Source organism: Protopterus annectens, chromosome 10.part0 (assembly GCF_019279795.1).
Source record: "Protopterus annectens isolate FY-2018-M chromosome 10.part0, PAN1.0, whole genome shotgun sequence".
NCBI classification, from domain to species: Eukaryota; Metazoa; Chordata; order Ceratodontiformes; family Protopteridae; genus Protopterus; species Protopterus annectens.
Window position 1 is genome coordinate 1651158139 of NC_056744.1, and position 24465 is coordinate 1651182603.

The 24465-nt window shown below is 38.0% G+C and overlaps 1 protein-coding gene across 1 annotated transcript in view; it reads right to left on the bottom strand.

Moving 5' to 3' along the window:
• Positions 1-23388, bottom strand: part of LOC122814368 (zinc finger protein 729-like) — a 600102-nt gene extending 576714 nt beyond the window's left edge. Inside the window, exons 1-2 of the mRNA XM_044086953.1 lie at positions 22943-23388; positions 4421-4516 (exon numbers count right to left, since the gene is read on the bottom strand). Of these exons, the coding sequence (XP_043942888.1) occupies positions 4421-4516; positions 22943-23134 (288 nt within the window). The 5' untranslated portion in view covers positions 23135-23388. The remainder of the gene's footprint in view (positions 1-4420; positions 4517-22942) is intronic.
• Between the last annotated feature and the right edge of the window lie 1077 nt (positions 23389-24465).

The following is a 24465-nucleotide window of genomic DNA, read 5'->3' on the forward strand; positions in this document are numbered from 1 at the left end:
GAGGTGGAGGGTGATTCAATTTATTTGGAAAAATTATAAAGAATATACAAAAAGAACTGGAGGCGAACAATACTAGGAAAAACAGGTTATAACATTTTATGAAAATAATGCAAAACAGTTATGCAGAAAGTATTGTCAGGGGCAGTGATTTTTTAGTTTTTTTTTAAAAATGAAATTCTGTTTTCATGAGATGAAATCCAAGAAAATGATTTTAAATGCAATTTCCAGTCATTATACCGATTTCATTATAATTTACTTCTGCATCAAGACATATTGAAAATTAAAATGGATTCTAGGTACAGATCACTCAATACACAAGTTAACAAGGTTATAAATAATAAATTTCAGCAGAACTTAAACTTGTGATGAATTAGTTGTCTGGCCAAAAATGACAAATTCCATGAAAATCTTGTGGGTTTTTAATTCTTAGACAGTCCAAATTTGGGAGTTACCATTTTTTCCCAGAAAAAAAATGAAAATCAGTGTTCCTGCGTATGGGACAAAGTTATGGGTTTTAGTGTAAAATAAATGCCAGTAATGGTAAAATAAGTGGTAGAAATTATTTTGAAAGAAAAAGATGGTAAGATTAGTAACGGGACGTAGAAAAAAAAAACTGACAGGGTGAGCCATTACAGGCTTTACATTACAGGCATATGGGATTGGAGAAAAATCAATGAATGTAAGCATGTGTTATGAAAAATCTTTGATGAAACTTATTGCAAACTGATGGATGGATGGGTGTAAAGAAACATAAGAAATAAGAGAAGTAAAACAAAGATGCCCCTTAATCCTTACCATTAGTTTCTCTACAAACTGTCTAAAATGTCTCTAAATGTTAAAAGATTGCCATATAACTTGTATTGATTTTTAACCAATCATTTTATATAATGTCTATATTTGTTACAATTTAAACTGCAGATGTTTTTTTTTTTATTTTTGAAGATTCTAAAATTATTGATTTTAAAATATTTTATAATAATTTGGAGCTTTTCTCCCCAGGTCTCCACTAAAAATGGGCTTCTACTCATTTGGACTTTCATGGTAATCAAGTGCCAATAAATTAATAAAGCCTGCGCTTTTTTGTATTGGCGTTGAATATAATATTACAGATATGCAAGTGTGGCATACCAGAATCAAGATGGGAGATGTAGAGAAAAAACTGTAATACCTATGATTTTGCCACATGCAGATAATGTAGTTAGGATAAAAAAAATAGCTTTAAAAATATGTATTACAGTTAAACAGTTTGAAGAGTAAGGGATTTGGTGAAGTTAAAAAAATGAATGGCATATATTGCACCAGAAAAGGAAATAACTGTATACAGGGAGTGCAATATGGAGAGTATGAGAGTATAAAAAGATAAGAAAGAGTGGAAGAAATTAACACAAAAAGTTATTAATTTGGTTGAAGTTTGTATCACTTGAGTAAGAAGTATATATATATATATATATATATATATATATATATATATATATATATATATATATATATATAGGGAAAACTAGCATACTTGGGGTAGAAATGTTTCCAACTAAGATGGACAAAGAACAGTTACATGGATTTTTTTTCAGTGGGCCAAGATTGATCCCAGCTAAAAGAATGGTGATATATGATAAAAATAAGAAGGGAGGTTTGAATTAAAAAGTAGTATATTTAGCGTATATGCATCTAATTTTTGAGTAATAAAGAAAGTAAAACAAAGGGAGAAAGCAAACAAAATTGACAGGAAAGGTGATATGTGAAATATAACACAGTATGGAACAATGAAGGCGAGGGAGAAAAGTAGTAGTTAATCAGGAAAAGATGGAATGGAAACAATTTGAAAATAAAGTTAAGTTATGGAAGTTAAAATCTGAAACTGGTAGAAATAGAAAGGAATAGTATAATATGGTCATGACAATTACTGTTTGGTGTATCCATGTAAAGAATTAAAGGGGGGGGGTAAAGAATGCTAAAAAAATAGAAGGAAACTGTTTGATATGTTTTATGAGGCAAGGAATTTTCTGTGAAAAATTTTCCTGAATAAATTACCAGTACAGTCATCCCTCTCCATCAACTACAGACCCTGGGAATTATAGCCCCATTAGCCTTACAAGTCTGATATGTAAAGATATGGAGTGCATCATCATGGACCTGATTAACAAAGATATAGGAAATCTCCAAACTCTAGACCCCACGCAATTTGGCTTTATGAAACGGGGATCATGCCTGTTCAACCTGGTTGACTTCTTCGAGTCAGTCACCAGGAATGTGGATGAAGGTAAGGCAGGTCATACAGCCCACCTTGATCTGGCCAAGGCCTTTGATGCCACTCCTCATTCGGGAATTATTGATAAACTCACCAAACTAGGCATCAACCCCTATATCACTAGGTGCATTGCAAATTGGCTCACAGATAGAACACACAGTGTGAAAGTAGTAGACTGCCAACCAATCATGAGTGGAGTCCCACAGGGATTTGTCCTGGGTCCTCTCCTGCTTGGCATTTACTTCTCAGAAGTTCAGGCCAACACAAAGGGACTCTGGCTGACCAAGCTCACAGAGGACTGTAAGCTGAGAGCCACTATTAACTCCCCAAGTGATGCAGACATCCTACAGAAAGACCTCACTGATACCAATAACTGGTGTCAAAACCATGGACTTAAGCTTAATGCCAACAAATGAGTCTCCATCCCCTTTGGTAAAAACTTAGTTCCCACTAATTACCACATCGATGGGAGCCCACTGAACACTGAAGGCATTATAGAGATCTGGGGAAGCAGATTGACAGCAACCTCTCCTTCGACCGCCACATTGCCACTGTGGTCAGAAAGTCCTTCTATGTGGCACATCTCTTTACCAAGAGTTTTGCATACAGGAAGAAAGAGGTCATTGTCTTTCTCTACTCTTCCCTCATTTGACCTATCATTGAGTATAATGCCCCATTTGGCATGTATCTCACTAGACACCTCCAACAGCTGGAGAGGCCACAGAAGTACCTCATGAAGAGGAACCTAGGCATTAAACACGTCCTACATGGGCAGACTCAAAAGACTCCAACTATTTTTTTGTCTCATATCGCCTTAGAGGGGGATCTTCTCTTGACTTACAAAGCCATGTCTGACCCAGCTCTGTTAGAAATGCTACATCTAAAGAAATCCCAATCCCTCTGTACCACATGCTTCAGAGACCTCAACCTCATTATCACAATCAACAGAACATGATAGAGTGACGGTTTTCTCACCCAGAGACTGCCCATGCTCTGGAATAGACTTCCCATATATGTCAAACAGAGCACCTCGCTGCCCCTCTTCAACAGAGATCTTGATGAGTAGATGGGTAATAGAAAGTTCACCCTGATGATCACTCCAGTGGCTCTACTTGATAGAGGTACTGGGAACTAATGTCGGGCAACACAATGTCAGGGCACTTCTATGGGCTAGGCTTGTAAAGGCTCCAAGGCCATTAGCCTAGTACACACCTATGAACCTATACAAAGTAATATGAAATATAAAGTAATATGGGAAAGAAATGTAATGAAGGAAAAACAATAATTATTTTTTCACCTTTGTTTTTTGCAGGGGGGCAAGCCTCTCTGCACCTCCCCACACCCCTGCAAATTAAATATACTAACTCCAAGATCACACTACATTGATGAAAAGAGTAAACTATGAATAGACAATTAATATTCATGCCGCCATCGGTATGAATATTATTTAAGTTTACGAAGACGTCACTGTTTGCTGGACAGTGGGCGGGTTTTAGGTAGGACTTGGTAATGTTCATCCTGCGAGGTACTATACTAATACAAAGCTGAAAAATGTAAAAGATCAGGACATATTGTAAATCAGAGAGGAATTTCTATTACTAGAAATATTATTATGAAGTACAAGCAGCTTAATATTGAAGCAGGGAAATACTTGAGAAACAAAGGAAAAAAATGAGAAATTAATGCTATTGTGCAGGTTTAGAAAGAAAGCCTTCATGCTGACTTAAAAAAAAAGAATGCTGTAAATAAAACTGTTTTGTAAACAAATGCATCTTTTAAAGTGATGTGAATACAAGACTAAATCGAATAAGAGGATTTATATAATAAAAAGGAAAATTGTGGATTACGTTTGATAAATCCACAAATACAGAATATGTTAAAAAAAAAACCCTTACAAAGTACTTATGAGACTGTAACAAAACATTCTCTCGAATCTTTAAGGAGTTCAGAACAGTTCTATTTTCCTACATCACTACCCATATGACTACGTCATATTACTTTCTCATGACAACAGGATTCTCTCAAATAAATTTCACTGATAAACACTGCAGCTTACATGCCATAGAATTACTTGTAACAGCAACATAAGCTAGACCAAAAAAAGTACAATAGGTTAACTTCCTTTTAGCGCTTTGCATTCCAGATATGTAGAACCAATCATGCATCTTTTACCTGTATACCTATGGCTTCTTTCTCTTGCTCGTTTCGTAAATACTTCAGTTCTTTCACTTTTGATTCTAGAAGTATTAAAGCTGTTTTCAACTTGTCCTGTGGATTTGTAAAAAAATATTAAAATCAAGGCAGTAGGCTGCAAAATACAATGACCACTTTACATAAGGGCAGTGCAAACACACACACACACACACGAAATAAGAACAAGCCAGATGGCAAAGTACGGACTGCCCCAGATGGAAAAGCCAGCACTACCACTGTATTAAAATCACCATGTACTTTTATTGACAAAAATAATAAAATGGTAAGTGCTTTCGCTTAAAACAGTGCTAAACTTCATCAGACAATGAACATTACTTTGTCCCAATTTAAATAATGCATCTTTCATTCTGATTGGATCTCATCATTTAACATGTCACACACAATTTAAATAATGCATCTTTCATTCTGATTAGATCTCATCATTTAACGTCACACACTTAATCACTCATCTTATGTGAATTATGAAGCCACAACACCTTAAGAAAAAAGCCTTACAACTCTATTTAAGAAAACATACTTTAACCTTGCTATTATTATAAACTTTTTCTAAACTTGATATTCCAGTATTGTCTATTATTTTATTTTGTCCCTTTTTAGTACTTTTAATTTAAGGATTGGGGCTATTGAGCTGCGTTCATTTATACCAGGCCAGCTATCTGCCTGTAGCCTTACTTGCCATTGTAATTCTTATAGCTCTAAAAACACTCCCCAAGCCTTTCTATTATCTATAAATACATTATCAGCAATAGTATAACTAAATTGATATCATCCATTATGTGTTTTGCTAAAGCATTATTTGCATTATGCTCCTGACAGGGTACTCATGCTCATTTATTTTCTGAGAGAATTTCCTCTCAGTTTGGCCGATGTAAAAGGCTGAGCATGAGTTACACTTCGCAAGGTATACCACTGCTTTCAAACTGCAACAGTATTTCCCTTTTATTTGATATTTCCTATTATTAATAATAATTCTTCTCCTATTACTACTTTGTGACACCAATTACATATTCCACATCTCTTCATTCCTCGAGACGTGTTGATAGGATTCTCATTATGATACTTAAGTAGATCTTTCAAGTTTTTTCCATTTTGGTAGGCAGTTAATGGTCTGTCACCTATTACATTCCTAATGAAACCATCTCCATTCAAGATTGGCCAATTTTTCTCAAATACCCATTTTATTAACCTAAAATCTTCACTGTATGTTAAGATTAACGCCTAGACGGCCACGGTGGTGCAGTGGTTAGCATTGCTGCCTTACAGCAAGAGGATCTCTGGTTCAATCCTTGGCTGGGGTGCCTTCTGTGCAGAGTCTGCATGTCCTCCCTGTGGTCATGTGGGTTTGCTCCAGTTTCCTCCAACATCCCAAAGACATGCTGTAGGTGGATTGGATAATCTAAATTGGCCCTAGGCATGAGTGCATGCGTGTGTGTACCTTTTGTGGAAGGTTGGGCGCCGGGCTGGCTACTAGACACCATAAAACTCCACTGCCAATCATGAGCGGACAGATGATCCACTGTGGTGACCCCTAACCGGGAAAAGCCGAAAGAAGAAGAAGATGTTAAGATTAACGCTTCTGAAAACTTCTTCTCATTTCTTTTTTTTTTATTAATGGCACTTCCATTAATTGGCTTTCTCCTTCCAAACTTATTGCAGTTTCTACTGACTCCTGATGAAATGTAATGTCTAGTCTATTCCCCTTATTTAAAATTGGTCTAAAATAACCTTTTTCTCTTTTAGTTTTTACTTCATGAATCAATTCATCTACCAATTCTGTGGATATGCCCTTGTGCAAAACATGAATCGTAACTTGGCACATTCATCCATAAAATCTTGCTCTCTTGTCATCATATGGGCAGCCCTAACTAGCTGCCCTTTTAAGACAGATCTTTTTTGGTGCACAGGATGTGAGCTCGTATAATGTAATAAACCACTGGAATACATTTCGTTCTGTATATGGTAGCTATACATCTTTCTTCTACCTTGTCCTTTGATAATCTTATGTCTAAATATTCCATATAATTTAAATTTACCTTCTATGTAAACCTTAGGAAAGACGTCCCATTTATATATGCTAGAAATTCGAGCATATCTTCTGTGCCTTTCCAAATAATGCTTATATCGTCTTGAAATCTATTATAAGATTTTATGTGTTCATTAAACTGTGACATTATTAGGTTTCACATATGCTCCCCCACATGATGACCCATGGCAATACCTTTTTTCTGCATGTAATAATAATTATTAAAGAAAACAAAATTGTTATTCAAAATTATTTCTAAAAGTTCTATCAAAAGGTTCACCTTATCTTGAGATATCTTATTTATAAATAAAATTTCAGTGACCCATTCAACTTCTACCTCTTGGGGAATGACTGTATATAAGTCACATACATCTACTGTTACTAATATATCATGATCACTGTATTGTATTTCATTCATAGATTGTAAGAAAAAACAAGAGTCTTTCATATTTGTTTTTCTTTTTCCAGAATACTCTCAAATTCAAAATCTAAATATTTAGCACAGGTAGATGTTATAGAATCCCTTCCATCTACTAAAGGGTGCATAGGTGGATCCCTTATAGATTTATGAATTTTTGGAGTTCCAAAGAATACTGGGACTTGTGGTGAAGTTACATTCAAGTAATTATACAAGTCAATGTCTATCTTTCTTTCTAAAAACATATAATTTAACTGCATATATATTTTTCTGTATGCCCCATTTAATTCATTCAGTGATACTTTTTGATATGTTTCTGTATCCAAAATTCTTTGTACCCTATTGCTGTAATCATGTATGTTCATAATTACTGCCCCTCCCCCTTTGTCTGGTTTCATAATACAGACTTTTTCCCCCACTCTGATATTTTAATAGGTTTTGTTTCTGTTAATTCAAGTTATTACTGTTGTTCTCATTTCTGGTTCGATCCTCGGCTGGGGTGCCTTCTGTGCGGAGTCTGCATGTCCTCCCTGTGGTCGCGTGGGTTTCCTCCGGGTGCTCCGGTTTCCTCCCACATCCCAAAGACATGCTGCAGGTGGATTGGACACTCTAAATTGGCCCTAGGTATGTGTGTGTGAGTGTGCCTTCTGTGGAGGGTTGGGCGCCGGGCTGGCAACTCGACACTGTAAAACTCCACTGCCATTCAATGTGCGGACAAGGTGATCCGCTGTGGCGACCCCTAACCGGGAAAAAGCCGAAAGAAGAAGAAGAAGAAGAAGAAGAAGACTGTTGTTCTCATTTCTCCTATATGTATGCAAGTTTTTCAAATCTAATTCACATATTTTCTCATACGTCAATAATCAGGGATGCAGGGGTGGGTTGTATATACTACTAATACTATACTACTCTTAAAACTCCTATTCTGATATAACAGTTTCAAGTTCAACTTTAAGTATAATTTCAAATCTAAAATTGTATTAGTAAAGTTTGATTTACTTGCAGGAACAAATGTCATTCCTTTTGCTAATAAATCTGCTGCTTTCACATCAATGAAAACATTTGAAAAATGATACACCTTAAAATCTGCTTCTGTGTTCTCTACCACAAAACATTGAGCAGTTCCAACATCATTTTCATTCACATTATTATAATTATTTACACTTAAATCATCAGTTTCATTACATTCACCATATTCATTATTGAAGGCTTTGTTTGGGTGGCTGTGGTGGTGCAGCGGTTAGTGTTGCTGCCTCAAAGCAAGAGGTTCTCCAGTTCGATTCTCGGCTGGGGTGCCTACTGTGCAGAGTCTGCATGTCCTCCCTGTGGTCGCGTGGGTTTCCTCCCACATACATGCAGTAGGCGGATTGGGCACTCTACATTGGCCCTGGTGTCTGTGTCTGTGTGTGTGTCTTCTGTGGAAGGTTGGGCTGGCAACTCTACACCGTAAAACTTACTGCCAATCATGAGCAGACAGATGATCCGCTGTGGTGACCCCTAACCAGGAAAAAGCCGAAAAAAGAAGATGATTATTGAAGGCTTCATTTAAGTCCTCCACTGTTTGGTTTTGGGGCTCGCCCCTTGAAACCCCGCTTGTTGGTAATAACCATTGTTTGAAGGAGTCCCTCTATTTTTAATTCTTTACGATCTCCTTAGTTCGGGGAAGTTTTTTTCATATGCATGCTGTATTTTGTCATTTCCAGGCCCCCCTCCTCGCTAGTACCATTTTCATTCATATTACTGTTTGTGGAACTTCTGTATCTGTTACGGACCTGGAAGTTGGGGGCCTAGCATAAGCTACCCAATTAGCATAATCATTAATATCTCTTTCAGGTTTGGTAATTTTCCCCCACTTTCAGTTTATCAATATGTTGATCAATGCTATTGTATATCTGCATTCACTCACACATGACTCTCGCTTTCCTTCTCTAGATCTCTTTCTCTGTTACACACACACACACACACACACACACACACACACACACACACACACACACACACACACACACAAAACCAGAGAAACGAGTATTTCATGAGCAAAGTTGTTGCTGGTCAAGACTCCTTAGAATAAGGATAAGAACCTCGAACCATAGAGAAGCTCTGCTGTGATTTAAGAGTAATTAAACACTTATAAACTGTTACTGCTTTATTGAAAACAAAATATTTTAAACAGATTAGCGCTACTGCCCATAACTAGGTTTCTTCAGGTCTAACTCTGTTTGCACGAAATGCAAGTATTTATTTGCTTTTACACGTAGTTCATTGTGAGGGATTTCTGTGGCCCTTCCAGTTGGTACAAGTGTTTGGAGAGGTACATACCAAACGGGGCAATATACTCAATTATAGGTCTAATAAGGGAGGAGTACAGAGAGGTAATAACCTCCTTTTTACTGGATGCAATCCCTTTGCTTATGAGATGAAGCAAGTAAAAGGCTTTTCTGACCCCCGCCGCCACATGATGGTCGAATGTAAGATTGTCAACCCAAGTACCCAGGTCTCTCACCACAGGTTGCGTGCTTATGGGGGTTGCCGTTGATGTGGTAATCAGTAGGGGCCATGTTTTTGCCAAATGGTATGATAAAACATTTTTGCGTTTAAATTAAGGCCATGACTTTGGCACCAGTCATTTGTAGCTGTGAGACCCTCTTGCAGTATGTTAACATCAACTGGGGAGTCAATAACAACACTCAACTTACAGTCATCTGCAAACCTGGTCAGCCACAGGCCCTTTGTCTTTGCCTGGACCTCTGAGAAGTATATGCCAAACAGTAGGGGTCCTAGGACAGATCCCTGCGGAACACCACTAGTGACAGGTCTGCTGTTGGAGGTGGCAGCACCTATTTTGACCTTGTGGCTCCTATCTGTGAGCCAATTGGCCACCCATCTGACTAGACAGGGATTAACATCAAGTTGTGTTAGCTTTTCGATGATGCCCGGGTGAGGGATTGTGTCAAAGGCCTTGGCCAGGTCAAGGTAAGCTTATGTACTGACTTTCCCTCATCCAGAGCCTTGGTGACTGTCTCAAAGAAGTCAACTAGGTTCAATAGGCAAGCTCTTCCCCTGATAAATCTGAACTGAGTGGGGTCGAGTGCTTGGAGATTGCCTATGTCCTTGTTTATGAGATCCATAATAAAACACTCCATGACTTTGCAGATCAGACTTGTCAAGCTGATGGGGCGATAGTTACCTAGGACAGTAGTGGCACCACCTTTGTGCAAAGGGATGACAATGGCTGCTCTCCACTCTGCTGGAATGAAGCCTGTAATTATGCTGTGGTTGAATAGGGTGCTCAATGGTGAAGCTAGTTCTTTCTGGAGATGGTGCAGAATACAGCCTGGGATACTATCAGGTCCCATGGACGCTGTGTTTTTTGCCTTGGATAAGGCCTTTAACACTTGATCTACACAGATGCGAGGTGTGGAATGGGGATGTCGACTGGGCCTTGGGGGGGCAATAAGGGGTGACGTTTGCATTGAACCTATCACCCAGCAGGTTGGTTAAGTTCGCAGGATCAGTGTAAGTGGTACCATTAACTACTAGTTCGGAACAAACTTGGGCTTTGCCATGGAGGTTCCTAACGTTGCTGAAGAAGGACTTGTGGTTGCCTTTTGTTTTGGAGGCTAGGTTTTCACTACTGATCCAATTTGCTTGTTGAGGCAGAGGAGGGAGATTTTCCGATTTAGAATTTGTTCCTTTTTACCTTTAGACAACAGTTTCTTCCTTTTGTTGTAAAGCCTATTGATGGAGGATGTCCACCTTTGTGTTTTCTTGAGGAGCAGATTTTAGTTCTCAACTCCAGAAGAAAAGAAATATAGCAAATTTAAACAATCAGTATATGAAAATCAGTATTAAATTATTGTATAATTTACTGACAGAAAGTTTTAAAACTTAGTAGTGATACCCCTACAGATATGTGTATTGGAGATCGGACTGAGAAAATGCTGTATCAGAAGGCACTGCTACTTATAAACCTATAAGTGCATCTAAAGCCTTGATGGTAAATTACATATTGACTTTTTCCTTGGTTCTGTGGTAATAATCTTACATGGATATAAAATGAGTTACAAATACATTATGCATGTAATAAAGAAGTATGAAAAACAATGTATGTAACTGTTAATAAAGGTTATGGCCCATTTTTTTAGTTAAAATACTGAGTTGTTGGAGCAGTTTGTGCTCGGTCCTGGTTGTCAGTAAGCTTTCAGGTGAATCTGCCATTCTACTTCCTTTTTCTCAAGTATAGCTCCTGCATTGTCTTCAAGTGGGTGGGTTGTTACTTTCTCCACTATGTGAAACACAAATTTCCCAAACTTTCTTAGACTTGGATATATGAAAATAGGTACAACTGTCAGCCTGCAGTATGATCGATGCCACTTTCACCTATCACTGCAGCTCGACAATCCAGTAATTGAATGCTCAATTCCCTGAACTAACACTGACTGAAAAAACAAAACAAAAAAAAAAAAAAAAACAAACCGAACAAATGCTCACCTTTTCCACTCATTGAATCTAACAAAAAAGTAAGAATGACACCAGTCAGCCTTGATCCAAACAATGGTACTGTTACACAAAGAATATTTCTTAAGGTAAAGTGGAGGGTGGGGCTGAAGGAAGGTCAAGTTTAGGGTTAACACACAAGTACTGGCAAGCAGGGGGCTTTGCCTCCCTTCATCTCTTTTCTCTGTGGATGAAACTAAATGGTGCTATCTGTTGCTTCATCACAGGTAATTCCCATTGACCTACTGTAACAGAGGCCCACCCCATTTCAATTAGCTCCTGCCATTGCTTTGAAGTCAGCAACTGTCAGCAGTCCAAACCTAAGGTTCTAGTAGATGATGCCTTACCAAAGCACCAAAAACTGGAGGTATAAAAACATCTAGAATGAAACAAAGAAATATTTCAGGACTGTCTGGTAAAACAAATATGATTAAACATCATATATACCCCCCTCAGGGAAAAAAATTACAACCCTTTAAGCTTCAACACTGACCTGCTAAGCACAACAAAGTAGATGCACTATCCAAGGAACACAAACCATTCCTAGGGCCTGAGATATATGGTTTCATTCTGGGGTGAGTCAAGTGTGACACTGCATGTGGTCTCACCAATGAAGTGCATGGCTTAAAGTCAAAACAGACTGTACCCATTATTCACATTGGTTGTGTCCATAGTAGGTATCCTTTACGGGAAACATAAATGTATCTGCAATAATTAAACCCCCCTCAGTGAAAATGTAAAAAGAAGGGGAGCAACATCAATAGTCATACGTTAGAAAAGAACCAGAGGAGGCTGGTGGTGTTCAGAAAGAACTGATGGTCCAGAGCAGGGGCTATGGAGAAGACACATCTGTCAAGGACTGTTTACCAGAAGAGACACCTAAAACCTATTTATCTGGAGGTAGAAACAGAATCAGAGATTCTGTTATGAAATCGGCACCCAGGTATGTAGAAGACGCTGTGCATTGTTTCATTATAGACCACAGACTTTCCTTTCATTTTGTAAAATACTTTTAGAGCACAGATGATATGCTTGTTGCATTATTTTTCCACAATGCAAAATCAGTAAGGATATCATCTTTGGAGAAAGTGTTCCATTCGCTACATACCTCTCAACCTGTTAGTTCAAGAAATATGGACAAAGTGCAAACGGGATAATAGTGTGGCAAACTGCAACAACATAAAAAAGTGTAACACTATTCGTGCCTGAAGAAAGACTTCCACACAAAAAGCTATAATACAACCTGTTTTAATCGGCAAAACATGTATCAACGGACAAATGACAAATACCATACGGATCACGCGCTTTCATCCACCCAACACGTGGACTTCATCAGAATCAGCTAACCAATTGACATGGGCTAATTTATACATTTTTTTGGCGCCATATCTAGGTATCAGTTTAAAAAGATACAACTCAAATAATTTCTGAAAAAATGCATTGTACATATTCTAGTGTTATACACTGAATAAAATGTCCTTGTGAACGTACCCTATACTACTGATCCACAGAAAACATTTACATAAAAATGAGTAGAAAAATAAATGAATAAAAAGATTAAAATATGCATACATATACTACAATTGATATTAATAGCATATACTCAATTTTACTAACAATTATATTCTTCTATATGCAAAATTACTATCTTTGAGAGGAATAATAGGATAGAAAACTTGAATATACAGTATAAGGGAACTAGAAAATGTGGATGCTGCAGGTCTTCCTTCAGGCACGAATAGTGTTACACTTTTTTAAATATGGACAAAGCCAAAAACGATGGGGGACAAATGCCCAAAAATAGGGACATATTTTAAATATTGCTCTTACAAACTTAGAAAGTTGATAGAATAACAGGCTTTGCATTAGCTTGCATTTTATGAAACGTATGAAGCCTGAAACTGAACTGTTTGTCACAGTGACTTTGATCCTTAGTAGGTTGCCAGGAAACCACAAATTTTACGAGGAACAGAAAAAGTATACAGCAAAAATGTAGATATTCTGTGAAAATCTGGACAGTTGAAAGGTATGATTCACTATGCATGGTGAAACTTAACATTTCAAGGCAATTTGTGATTTTATTGTGAAGACCTGTGGCAACTGAATAAACTGCCAGGTTCAGCTAAAGTTACTATACTGTATAGGTGTGAGGTTTGTGAACAATTAAGGAAGTGAGTTGGAAGAATGAATAAAAAAAAAGATTTAAAAAAGTGCCCTGTTGTTTTGTGGCATAGAGAAGTATTGCAACAATTCTTATTTAGAATGCAGCATTCAGGCAAATTAGTAGTACTTTCGGCATACTGTTTTGGCTGAGTAATTTCAGAAACTAGCTTAAACTTTAAAAAATGAATTAACAGAAGTTTAGTTACAAACTGACACTCTAGAATGTAACATTTTAGGATGTGAACTAATATAATTCTTTTCCCCACAGAAAAGTCATACAGAGAGGTATATTTATACTACAGTGCTAAATGTTGGGGTATTTTACTGCCAAGGCTACTTAAAATGATTTGACCAAACATAATAAGAAGAGCTCTTTAGTTAAGTATAGTTCAAGACCTGTCCTCCCGATGTCTAGTTATAGTAGTAACATAGCTATAGTACTTAATTTCACACAGCATGTAAGCGTCTCCAAATAAACAAACACCAGCAAACATGCAAAACTGTTTTTCAAACTCAGTTCTTGTCAGCAAACATCCTACTGCATCACTCCTGCTGCACAATAATCACACACACACACCTTTTATGACATGCGTATTATTAAGCCAAACAACACTACAATGTTCCAAAAATATTGCTTATTATATCACTACTATCAGTCTCATTCATTATATTTTACCACTCCAACTTGCAGTTTGACCTCTCTTGCACTAACCCCAATCATTCTTATAGAACATCCCAATACCCAAACAACAAATCGGTAACAATTTCCCTCTGCCTCTATAATTAGACAAATATCTTTACAGATCACTGCACAACATGAGTCATATTCAGCCTACACCTCCTTTGATCAACCAACTCAAGTATAACCAACTAACCAGCAAACATACCTCGCTATGTCCAATCCTCAGCTGTGGGGCAAACATCTTAACCCAGGTCATAATATTTTCATTAACTCCAAGGGAGAAAAAATTACCATTACACATACTAAAGCATCCTCACTAAAGCTTATCAATAGCTATACGAGATGTATACTTAATAAAGAAACAGGTTACCATGCATGAGATTCACGTCATATACCTCATATCCTCTCAGCAACCTAGACCTGGCTGAAACATCAGGAAAACATGAAGACTCCCTTCTGTGTATAGCATACTATAACAATGAAAACAAATGGCTAAAATAGAGAGGAGTGGCCCTAATCTTCACCAACTCAATAAACTAACCCTCTACTCATTGCCTATCCCCCAATTTAATAATACTGAATATGCCCTCCTTAAACTACATACACACAAAAGCATCTGCCTCATTACCATATGCATTCCTCTATGAAGCAACATCCCCACTACTGAAGATGTACTCTCCTGGATAACTAGCAATATTACCTCAAGAAACTGTAATCCTACAAGACTTCGACATAGACTAGAACTCAACAGTCATAGATATGCCTCAGCACTCAATAACCTACACAGTTTCACCCAAAATACCACCATTTCCGGCATAGATAATAAAACTAATACTAACCGCATCACTTTAGACTGGATACTAATCTCTGATACTACTAGAATTATATCAACCAAAACATTCTGATGACATAAGTTCATAGGTTAATACAAGCCTAACTGCTCTGAGGGTCATCTTAAGCCTGGCCAATAACCAGAGGTTAGAATCAAACCCTGTACTTTGTGCATATGAGATGAAGATCTTTACCATTATCAGAAACCCACCCCCAACTTGTTTTAACAGGCACCTCTTATACACCAGAAACCAATATTACAACAATACATGGAACACAACACATTTCAAGAAAAAAATATTTTCATAGCTGTCTTAAAATCATGTAACTAAAACACCCTTTTAAAAAAAAAGTGCATTGAGTGAAGAAATAATGTAGTATAACCTAACATTTCTAAGAACTGTAAACAAAATGGCTTCAGTAAGAAGAAAATTAGTGAAAGCAAACCCTGTTCCATAAACATTCAACCAAAGAGCTGATGAGAAATAGAAATAAAGCCTTGTCAATAGAGTTAAAACAAACACAGCAGAACCAACAAACCATCAACCAATTTCTACATTTTCACTAAAAAGAAAGTAACTAAAGAACAGAAAAAAAAAATTCCTTATGCTTTAAAATGGAAACCCATATAACCAAAAATTCTTCTGGAAATCAATTAGTAAATTATTTAACCCAGGTAGGACTAAACAGCCAACTTTCTCCATTAGCCTCTGCCCTTAAACAAACTGTCACCGCCAGTCTTAATACTCACGTTATCCAAACCATCATCAGCATCAAAACAACACCTATCTGACCAACCTCCTGCACTCTACTCTCTCCAATGGCATTTTCATACTAATGACAATCCCCACATACACAATCAAAAAAATTGCTCCAAAAATTAAAACCCACATCACTGGCTGCAGGCAACCTTCCAGTAGAATACCTTATAATTTCCACAGAAGCCATAGCCTACACAGTTTCCATTCTACACAACAAGTTAATCCAGGAAAACTATGTTCTGACCATCTGGAGAAGATCCTACATCCTACCACTACACAAAAGGTGAAACCTCGAAGAGCTTTCTCAGTTGCTATCTTTCCACCTGTCTCAAAAATCCTTGAGAAATGTGTCCGTACACAATTGATCCAGTATCGCTTAGAGAATGAAATTAACTTCCGTACAGAAGATAGCGTCAGACTCAGTCACAGCAACACGGCAGCAATTCAGGACTGTCAGTCTCCACAGAAACAATGGGAAAAGTCTCCACTCAACTTAGATCTCTCAAAAATCTTTCAACAGTGTCACACAGCATACTCTGTCAAAAACTATAACTCATAGGCATCTCAAACTCAGCCCTGCAACGGTTCAGTAGTTTCCTTTCAAAACTGACACCAATGCCAGTAGGAGTCCAAACTCTCCTTCCTTCTACTGTTTACAATAGTAGCATCCTGGGGACAGTCTTAGGATCTTTAATGTTAACATTTTCATAAATGACCTTCAGACAGCCTCTAATCATGCCATGCTGCTAGAATATGCAGAGGACTCAATGGGCATCTGTAAGCACATCATTTTAAGTCAAACAAAAACTCAAAAATAAAGAATCAATTTCCTCCTCCTGCCTCATTACAAACTCCTGCTACACCCCCCAAAAAAAACTAAACTATTCCTCTTCACTTCCAAATAGTGCAATGGCAGAAACCCAAACTTAATCATTACTTCCCTAAACAAGACACTAATTCAAAGGGTGACTATTGATGACAACTTAAAAATTTGGCCTGCACATACTAGTAGTAATAAAACACCACATCAGAGCCTTAGGTCCCTATATCACATAAAATTGTGTCAATGAAAATAGTAGAAGAAACTACAGCCTCTGTTAACCTACTTCCAAATTACTGTATGCATCACAAATACTCACAAAGCTACACTCCACTGTGACTACCAAACTACAGCAATGCCACAAAAAACACCTGCAAAACTTGCATGTAACCTTCCCTACAGGTCTCATCATTGCGCACCCCCCCAAAAAAAACTAAAATGGTTGAATTACCCACAACAACTTAGCCACAGTCAACTGCTTATGGCACACAATCAAGTTTATAACCCAAGCAAACGTCCAAGTCCAAAAACATCCTTACACCATACATACCAATAGGAAGTCTGCAATCCATATGAAAATCCTTCCTAAGCGTACAAAAAGCTAACAATTAATCAGGAGAAGCCTTATACAGCAACCAAATCACCGGAATATACAACTTTATCTCCCTCAGAATCTAAGGCTCAGCAACAACCTTCATTCAAAACACAGCTAAAAGTTGTTCTAACAGACTCCTATCATACCAGGATAATCCCAACATCCTCGTCCCATATCCTGGCAATGTGCAAGCCTGTTGAGATAATCAGATAATCAAAAGAGTTTCTTGAGTAACTAAAGTGCACTTCATAAAAAATCTTTTGTAAGTAAATGTATCCGATAACAGCGGTTATTGTACTCATTATCTTTGACTCTATTGGAATTAACGAAATTCACTTTAAATACACTTTCGAACACTCATGCTTATAGCATTACTAGCATTCTTTAGAAATTAGATCCACTTTTATATTCTGCTGTTCCCAGTCTATATTCTTATTTTTTTTTGCTCAATAGTCGGGCTGGCAACTCGACACCATAAAAACCAACTGCCAATCATTAGCGGACCGGAGTTCCGCTGTGGCGACCCCTAACTGGGAAAAGCCAAAAGACTAACAACAACAACAAGGCAAATATGATCAAAGCATAGAGATGCCATTAGAAGTACCACAGGTTTATATACTTATGATTAATTCATGTACTATTTTATGTTTCTAGTTTCATGACTCTGCTGCATGTACTACTGTAACTCTGGAGCTTTCATCCCTGGGCCTCTGCTGAAAAGGAGTTCCATGCGCAGTTAGACTGTTCCAGTAAATAAATACAAATAAAATAAATTTAAAAGGCTAGTTATCAGGGATGAGGGAGAAATGTAAGAATCTCAAAGACTCTCTAAAGGGGAATACTGAATTAGTAATTCCCTTGCAGTTATTAGGTAACATATTGTGACATGAAACTGTAAATTGTGAGATCACATTCTTTGCATGAAGAAAGACAATTTTGCAGATTGCGTGCCTTTAATACTGTGTATATGGATATAGCTCTTCAGATAGATACAGGACAAATCTCCTCAGTTTGAGGTTACTTAATGCAAAATGCTTCCTAGAACCATTACTTAATTGATTTTTTTTGCATTCTGAGCTGTTATAACATGTCAAAATCACTAAGTGCTTACATTTTAGTAATCTTAGTATGTTTGCTTCACAAAATGACCATCGTGGGGCCTACAATATGAATGGGATCTTGCTTTATTGTTTATTTTCTTACTCCCCAGAATCCATTTCCAGAGCCCTTTACAGGAGTTATGGCAGACATAAAGAAGTACTGTTTTGCTAGTTCCCATTGACATGTCAGTCTCAAGCATCTTATGCACCTTCTGGAACATTGCAGCTTGCCCCTCCTGTGCCCAGGGTACAGGATTGGATTCCTTACATCTTCATGTGCCTATTGTACAACTCGAAGCAAGTCAATTAACCAGAGAGTGCTTAAAGGTTGACCCTGAAAATTGGAAATTTGTCCAATGAGCTTACCCACTGAACAAATAGGTAAAATAAATTGCCGCTTTTTGTAAATATGTAATATTTGTACCTATGCAAGTATTGCCAGATCCTGTCTGTACTCGTTTCCTGGGGTGTCAATGCTTTCATAGAAGTGAATGAGCTTTGATGAAGGGACACGCAAACCAATTCTGTTATTCTCCCAGTGCCTGAAGTAGGAATATTTTTTAATCTGAATGTTGTAAATAGGGAAATATTTTGTATTTGTGCAAAAGTACTCTAATTTAATTATCCTTAATAATGCAGCACATTTCTTTTTCAGTTTGTGTTATGACATTTGTTTTCTTCTGAAACGCATATGCCTTCTTGCATTACAATTTCCCACCTCTGCTGTTGTAATGCTACAATGTAACACTCCACCAAAACTGAAATCCTTCATTACTACAAAGTTCTAGTTGTTCTCTGAGCTGTGCGCAAGAATGAAATACTTATTTTGCAAAGGTCTTCTACAAGCTGAAGTAAGTTTGCCATACTGAAAACCCTAACGGTGGTCTCATTTGTTGATGGGGTGGTACCTTCAGGTCGCACATAGAAGACAACTGAACTGTGGTCAGATTTAACGAGGGATAAGCAGACACAGGGGTGAGACACAGGTGGGTTCTAGGTTGGTAGGGACCAAGTCAAGAATATGAGTCTCTATGAAAAGTTTTACAATTTGCTCTGGTGCATTGGCATTACCAAAGTGTAAGAAATGCTCAGCATACCTATTTTTAGAGGTGCAAATGTACCAGTTAATGCTTTAATAATTGAAGTCCCCAGGCAAGAAGGTATTTAGTTTGATATTTAACCCCTCAATGGTGTTAAGGTAATCTGTCACGCACACACACACACCCAGACACTTACTAACACTAGAATGCATACATTCCAAGGAACAACAGCAGCATAACACACAATCACCCTACCTGCAAACCTACATTGAAGCAATCACCCTTATCAACAAGCATACCTGTATCTCTCTGGACCACACACAGAGCAGATATGATCACTCAATTGCTCACCTGTACACACTTATTGTAAACACTATAGACACCACTCAGGCCCCTTCTTGTCAACAGTGTATTTTCTCAGAATCCACAAAGATCCACTCATAGCAAACACTGCTGTACTACCAACATCATCATGCCACACACACACACACACACACACACACACACACACACACACACACACACACACACACACACACACACACACACACACACACACTCTCTCTCTCAACTTACAAACACTAAAGGCAACTACAAATCTTTCTTCAGTTATGTCAGGAAATTGAAGAATACTGTCCAACAATGCACTGAATTCATTTATTTATTGTTTTTCTGTTTACTGGGAAAGTCAAGTTGTGCACAAGGCCAATTTTCAGCAGAGACACAGGGAGAAAATCTCCACATAAAATACATTTTTACAATGAACAACACTAACAAATTAAATACTTTAAGCTCATCTAGCATATAACATCTCATATGCCTGTGCTAAGGCTATAGCCAATATATTAGTATGAAAAATTAGCCATGCTGACACCAGTATCCTTGAAAATTTAACAAGTCTTAGAAACCCTGTCAAAATCTAAAAATAATACTTCCAGGGGACCAGACAACATACCATGCTGCATTCTCATCAATGCCAAGTAGGAACTATCCAAACTCTTCCTTAAACTGTTCACCCTCAGCCTCTCCATAGTGTTTGTGCCTGATGCCTGGAGAACAGCCACTGTAACTTCCTTATGCAAAGGTGGCCCATACACAGATCTGGGTAATTATAGGCGCATCAGATTCTTACTATGTATAAAATGTAATAACTTCTTGTTTTCTTCTGCTAATGTCTCTTCATAAGTATCCAGCATTCCCCTAGTTTTTGCTGCTCTCACAAATGGCATGCTTACTTTTTTCTTAATTGCAGATCTAAACTAGTATCACAGATATCAAGGCATACAAAAATCCATGTTTGGGGGAACTGCTGAAATTGGTTAGTTCAATTTATAATTAATGTCTAAGGGAGATGCCTTAAGTGATCCATAAACTAAAGGGGAATATATATTATGTCCAAGGGAGGCTGATGACTTTACAGTGATTTACAAACTCTGATATTTCAGAGTTAGTACAGCTAAGTAGCAGGATTATAGAACTGTCACCCACTGAAGTGCAGGGAGCAGATGTCTCTCTGTAAAAACTGCATTAATGGCACTATAGCATGTTCTCAGATTCACATTTTCCTCCCATTTGTACTTTTTTTATAGTTGCAGGGCATACAGTTGTGAGTCTTGTACTTCTAATTGATTTTCTCATAAGTTTTTAACAATTATGTGTGTGATACTGTTTTACGCATCATTAACAGAGCTGTCAAAGCTGGGATTGTATAACATTCTAGGAGACTTTGCTTCACTTCATATACTGTTCTTTTTATCGCTATCTTACAACTGTTTTGTTTGACTGTTCATTTGCTTTTCAGCCTCCACAACTGTGCAGTTTACTGTAACATTGGCTTCAGGATAGTGTTACCACAGCTAGTGTCTGAAGGCCCCTCAAAACTCATTTATTTGAGTTTCCATCTGACGATGTGGGATGATTCCTTTTATAACTAATTTTTTTGCTCTTACCAAATATTATCAGCTGCCAAAGGTGATTTTCCCTCCCTCCCTCTCCCCTCAGCTGACTACCAGCTGCCACAAGCTCCTCTTCTCATTCACTGGGTCTGCCGAACCCAACTTAGGCTCCCTCCAGACTCAACCTGAACCACAACCAGGGATGAGGAGAAGATGCAGGTCACTGGTGCAGCATCATAGTGCTGCCAGGAATGTGCTCTAATTGCACCCCCAACAGCAACCTCGTAAGCTCTACAGTCGCTGGCCTCAGGAGGTGCATGTGTGCTTCTGCTAATGTGCGACCTTCCGAATACGCAAAGCAGCTCTGATGGAGCACACAGCTCACCAGGCTCGTAATACTGCTTTTACTGCAGTGATCCTAGACTGACTCTGCACCCCCCCCCCCATGAGTGAGTTTGCATTGGACGATCACTCTCAAGCTCCCCCTGGGATGAACGAGTTTTCTGGAGTACTATAAGGGATTTGTTTTTCTGTGCCATAGGGGCAAGTCTGTCACAGGGGATTTTACCTCTTCTGTGTTTTATTCAATTTTACTTGTACAGGTGTTAAATGTTAGTTCAGCTTTTTATGTGCTTGTATCTGGTGCTTTAGTTTAAAGCACCTATGTATAACTGAGCTTCAAGTCTGATCTTATCACTAATTTGATGTACCAAGTCAGGGCTAAAATGTCTTCAGATCGGTCTACCTACTTAATTAACAACCAAATAATCTGGTAATATTAACCCAAAGCTCCCATTCTTCATTAGCGGATGTTACTAATGCCTGCTAATTTGTGTCCTCCATTCATTTTCTCCTTTCCTGGTTACATTATTTTGCATGTACCGTGTTTACCAGATCTCAGGCTCTGCATCCAGTCCTGCTTAGTATTTTCTCAGCTTTTTAAAGAAATCTGCTTGATCAGCTGTTTTAGTTTACAGCAACAAAACAAGAAAACTTTTCCTGTAGTCTTTCTACAAAGACATCGTTAAAAAAAACATTAAAAAGTATCAGCACCATGATTAACCTCTGTGGTATCAAATCATCACCATACTCTTCTTGGGCTAGAAGGATTTACTATGGCCTGCTGGGTCTTACTGACTAGTCAGTATTTTACTCACGAACGCCACCAAATAAATCAATCCCGACTTTATAATTTACTCTCTAGCCAACTATGTTGTACCAAATCAAAAGCCTTCGTAAAAGCAGGATGTGTACACAGGCCCTTTCTGCTGTAATGTACTTATTAACTGAAAACCTGCATTTGACTCTGTCAAGAGAATTTCTTGTTCTGAATCCATGTTGCTTTAGAATATCTGCATCCATTATGCCCTTAATACTTCTAACGATATATAAGCTAATAGGCAGCTGTCACCACACTCACACCAAGAGTGTTTTCTCACCATCTAAAAAACAGGATAGCTATATAAAGACACACACACTATTTATACTTCCTCTCTACACTGGGAAACCTGGATATTTGTGGAGTCATTACTCACTAACAAAAAAAAAAAAAACTACCTACTTCCAAGGCTAAAAATTCAGAAACAAAAAGTACATGGCAGTATACCCCATACAGAGAATCTGTAATTTAATGCTAGTTATCAGACAATGTCCCTTACCTCATACATATTGACTGCCTCGAGCAGAAACACAAAATTATGACTGGAGTGTTTGGGAACACACAGGACACAGATAAAGGTTTCATCCTCCTTACAAAACAGCTCCAGTCTCCGTTTGTGCTCTCCACAGCACTGCTCTGTTCTACCATTTGCAGCACAAGAATTTTGCATCTCTTTCACTTTGCAGTCCATTTCCTACCTTGAGTGCCTCAGTTTCACACTCAGATCTTTGAACCGTATGTGCTTGCAATTAATTTGCTGTGTAACTCCTGGTTAGAAGTTCCTTTCTTCATTTAGAATAGGAGAATGTTTTTGTTATGTACAAAATGCTGTTAACACAAAGCCTGGAAAAAGTGATGTTCACAATCCAAAACTACTGGGAATTCAGTAAAAATGAACTGCTGGAATGTAAACCTCAGTCAGCAGGCTACAAGGCCACAATTAAAACATTTGTTGTATTTTTTGAAGTTTTGTTTTCAGAGCACAGGAAGTAGAATGTACGCAGAAGTCACCGCCTCTATTTAAAGGGGCAACACTCTCAGATCTTGCAACTTGTAGCATAATGAATGATTTCTGTTTAAGCAGCAAGTTTTAATTCAGAAATCATTTTGTCTTAGAAATACATAAATACTAAAGTCTCACGTGCCTTTTATGCCATTGCATTGTACTAATCTTCTTCTTCTGGCTTTTCCCGGTTAGGGGTTGCCACAGCGGATCACCGTCTGCTCATGATTGGCAGTAGAGTTTTACAGTGTCGAGTTGCCAGCCTGGAATCCAGTCTTCCACAGAAGGCACACACTCACACCTAGGGCTAATTTAGTGTGTCCAATCCACCTACAGCATGTCTTTGGGATGAAACCAGAGCACCCAGAGAAAACCCACACAACCACAGGGAGGACATGCAGACTCTGCACAGAAGGCACCCCAGCCAAGGATCGAACCAGAGAACCTCTTGCTGTGAGGCGGCAACGCTAACCACTGCACCACCGTTGCCACCCCCATTGCATTGTACTAATAAGGGAAGATGTTCTCCCATTCTCTTTCCTTTTCATTACACTTTCTCTAAATCTAGTTTTTATTTCATGGTTCATACTCTTTGTCTCAGTGAAATTAACTGCATACAGCAAAGTGTGTGTGTGTGTGTGTGTGTGTGTGTGTGTGTGTGTGTGTGTGTGTGTGTGTGTGTGTGTGTGTGTGTACACGCGTCTGCATGTGCTCTTCCCGATGCTTGCTTTTCTGTTTAATTACATTTCTGTTTCCCATGTTTATTCAACACACTATTTCACAAACTGTTAAAAAAAATTTCACTATATTTTCTGCCACTGACCAAAGTCACCACAATACCAAACCCATTAAACGAATAAGTAGAGTTAACAATACCTACAGAGTTCTTACACACTCAACACCAGAAATAAAAAAAATAAATAAATAAGTAATCTGTTGGAAGAATTAAATAATGAATAACATTAAAGTTTTAAAGGATTAAATGACGTTTGTTTTATCAGAGGAAAGCACTCACCTGC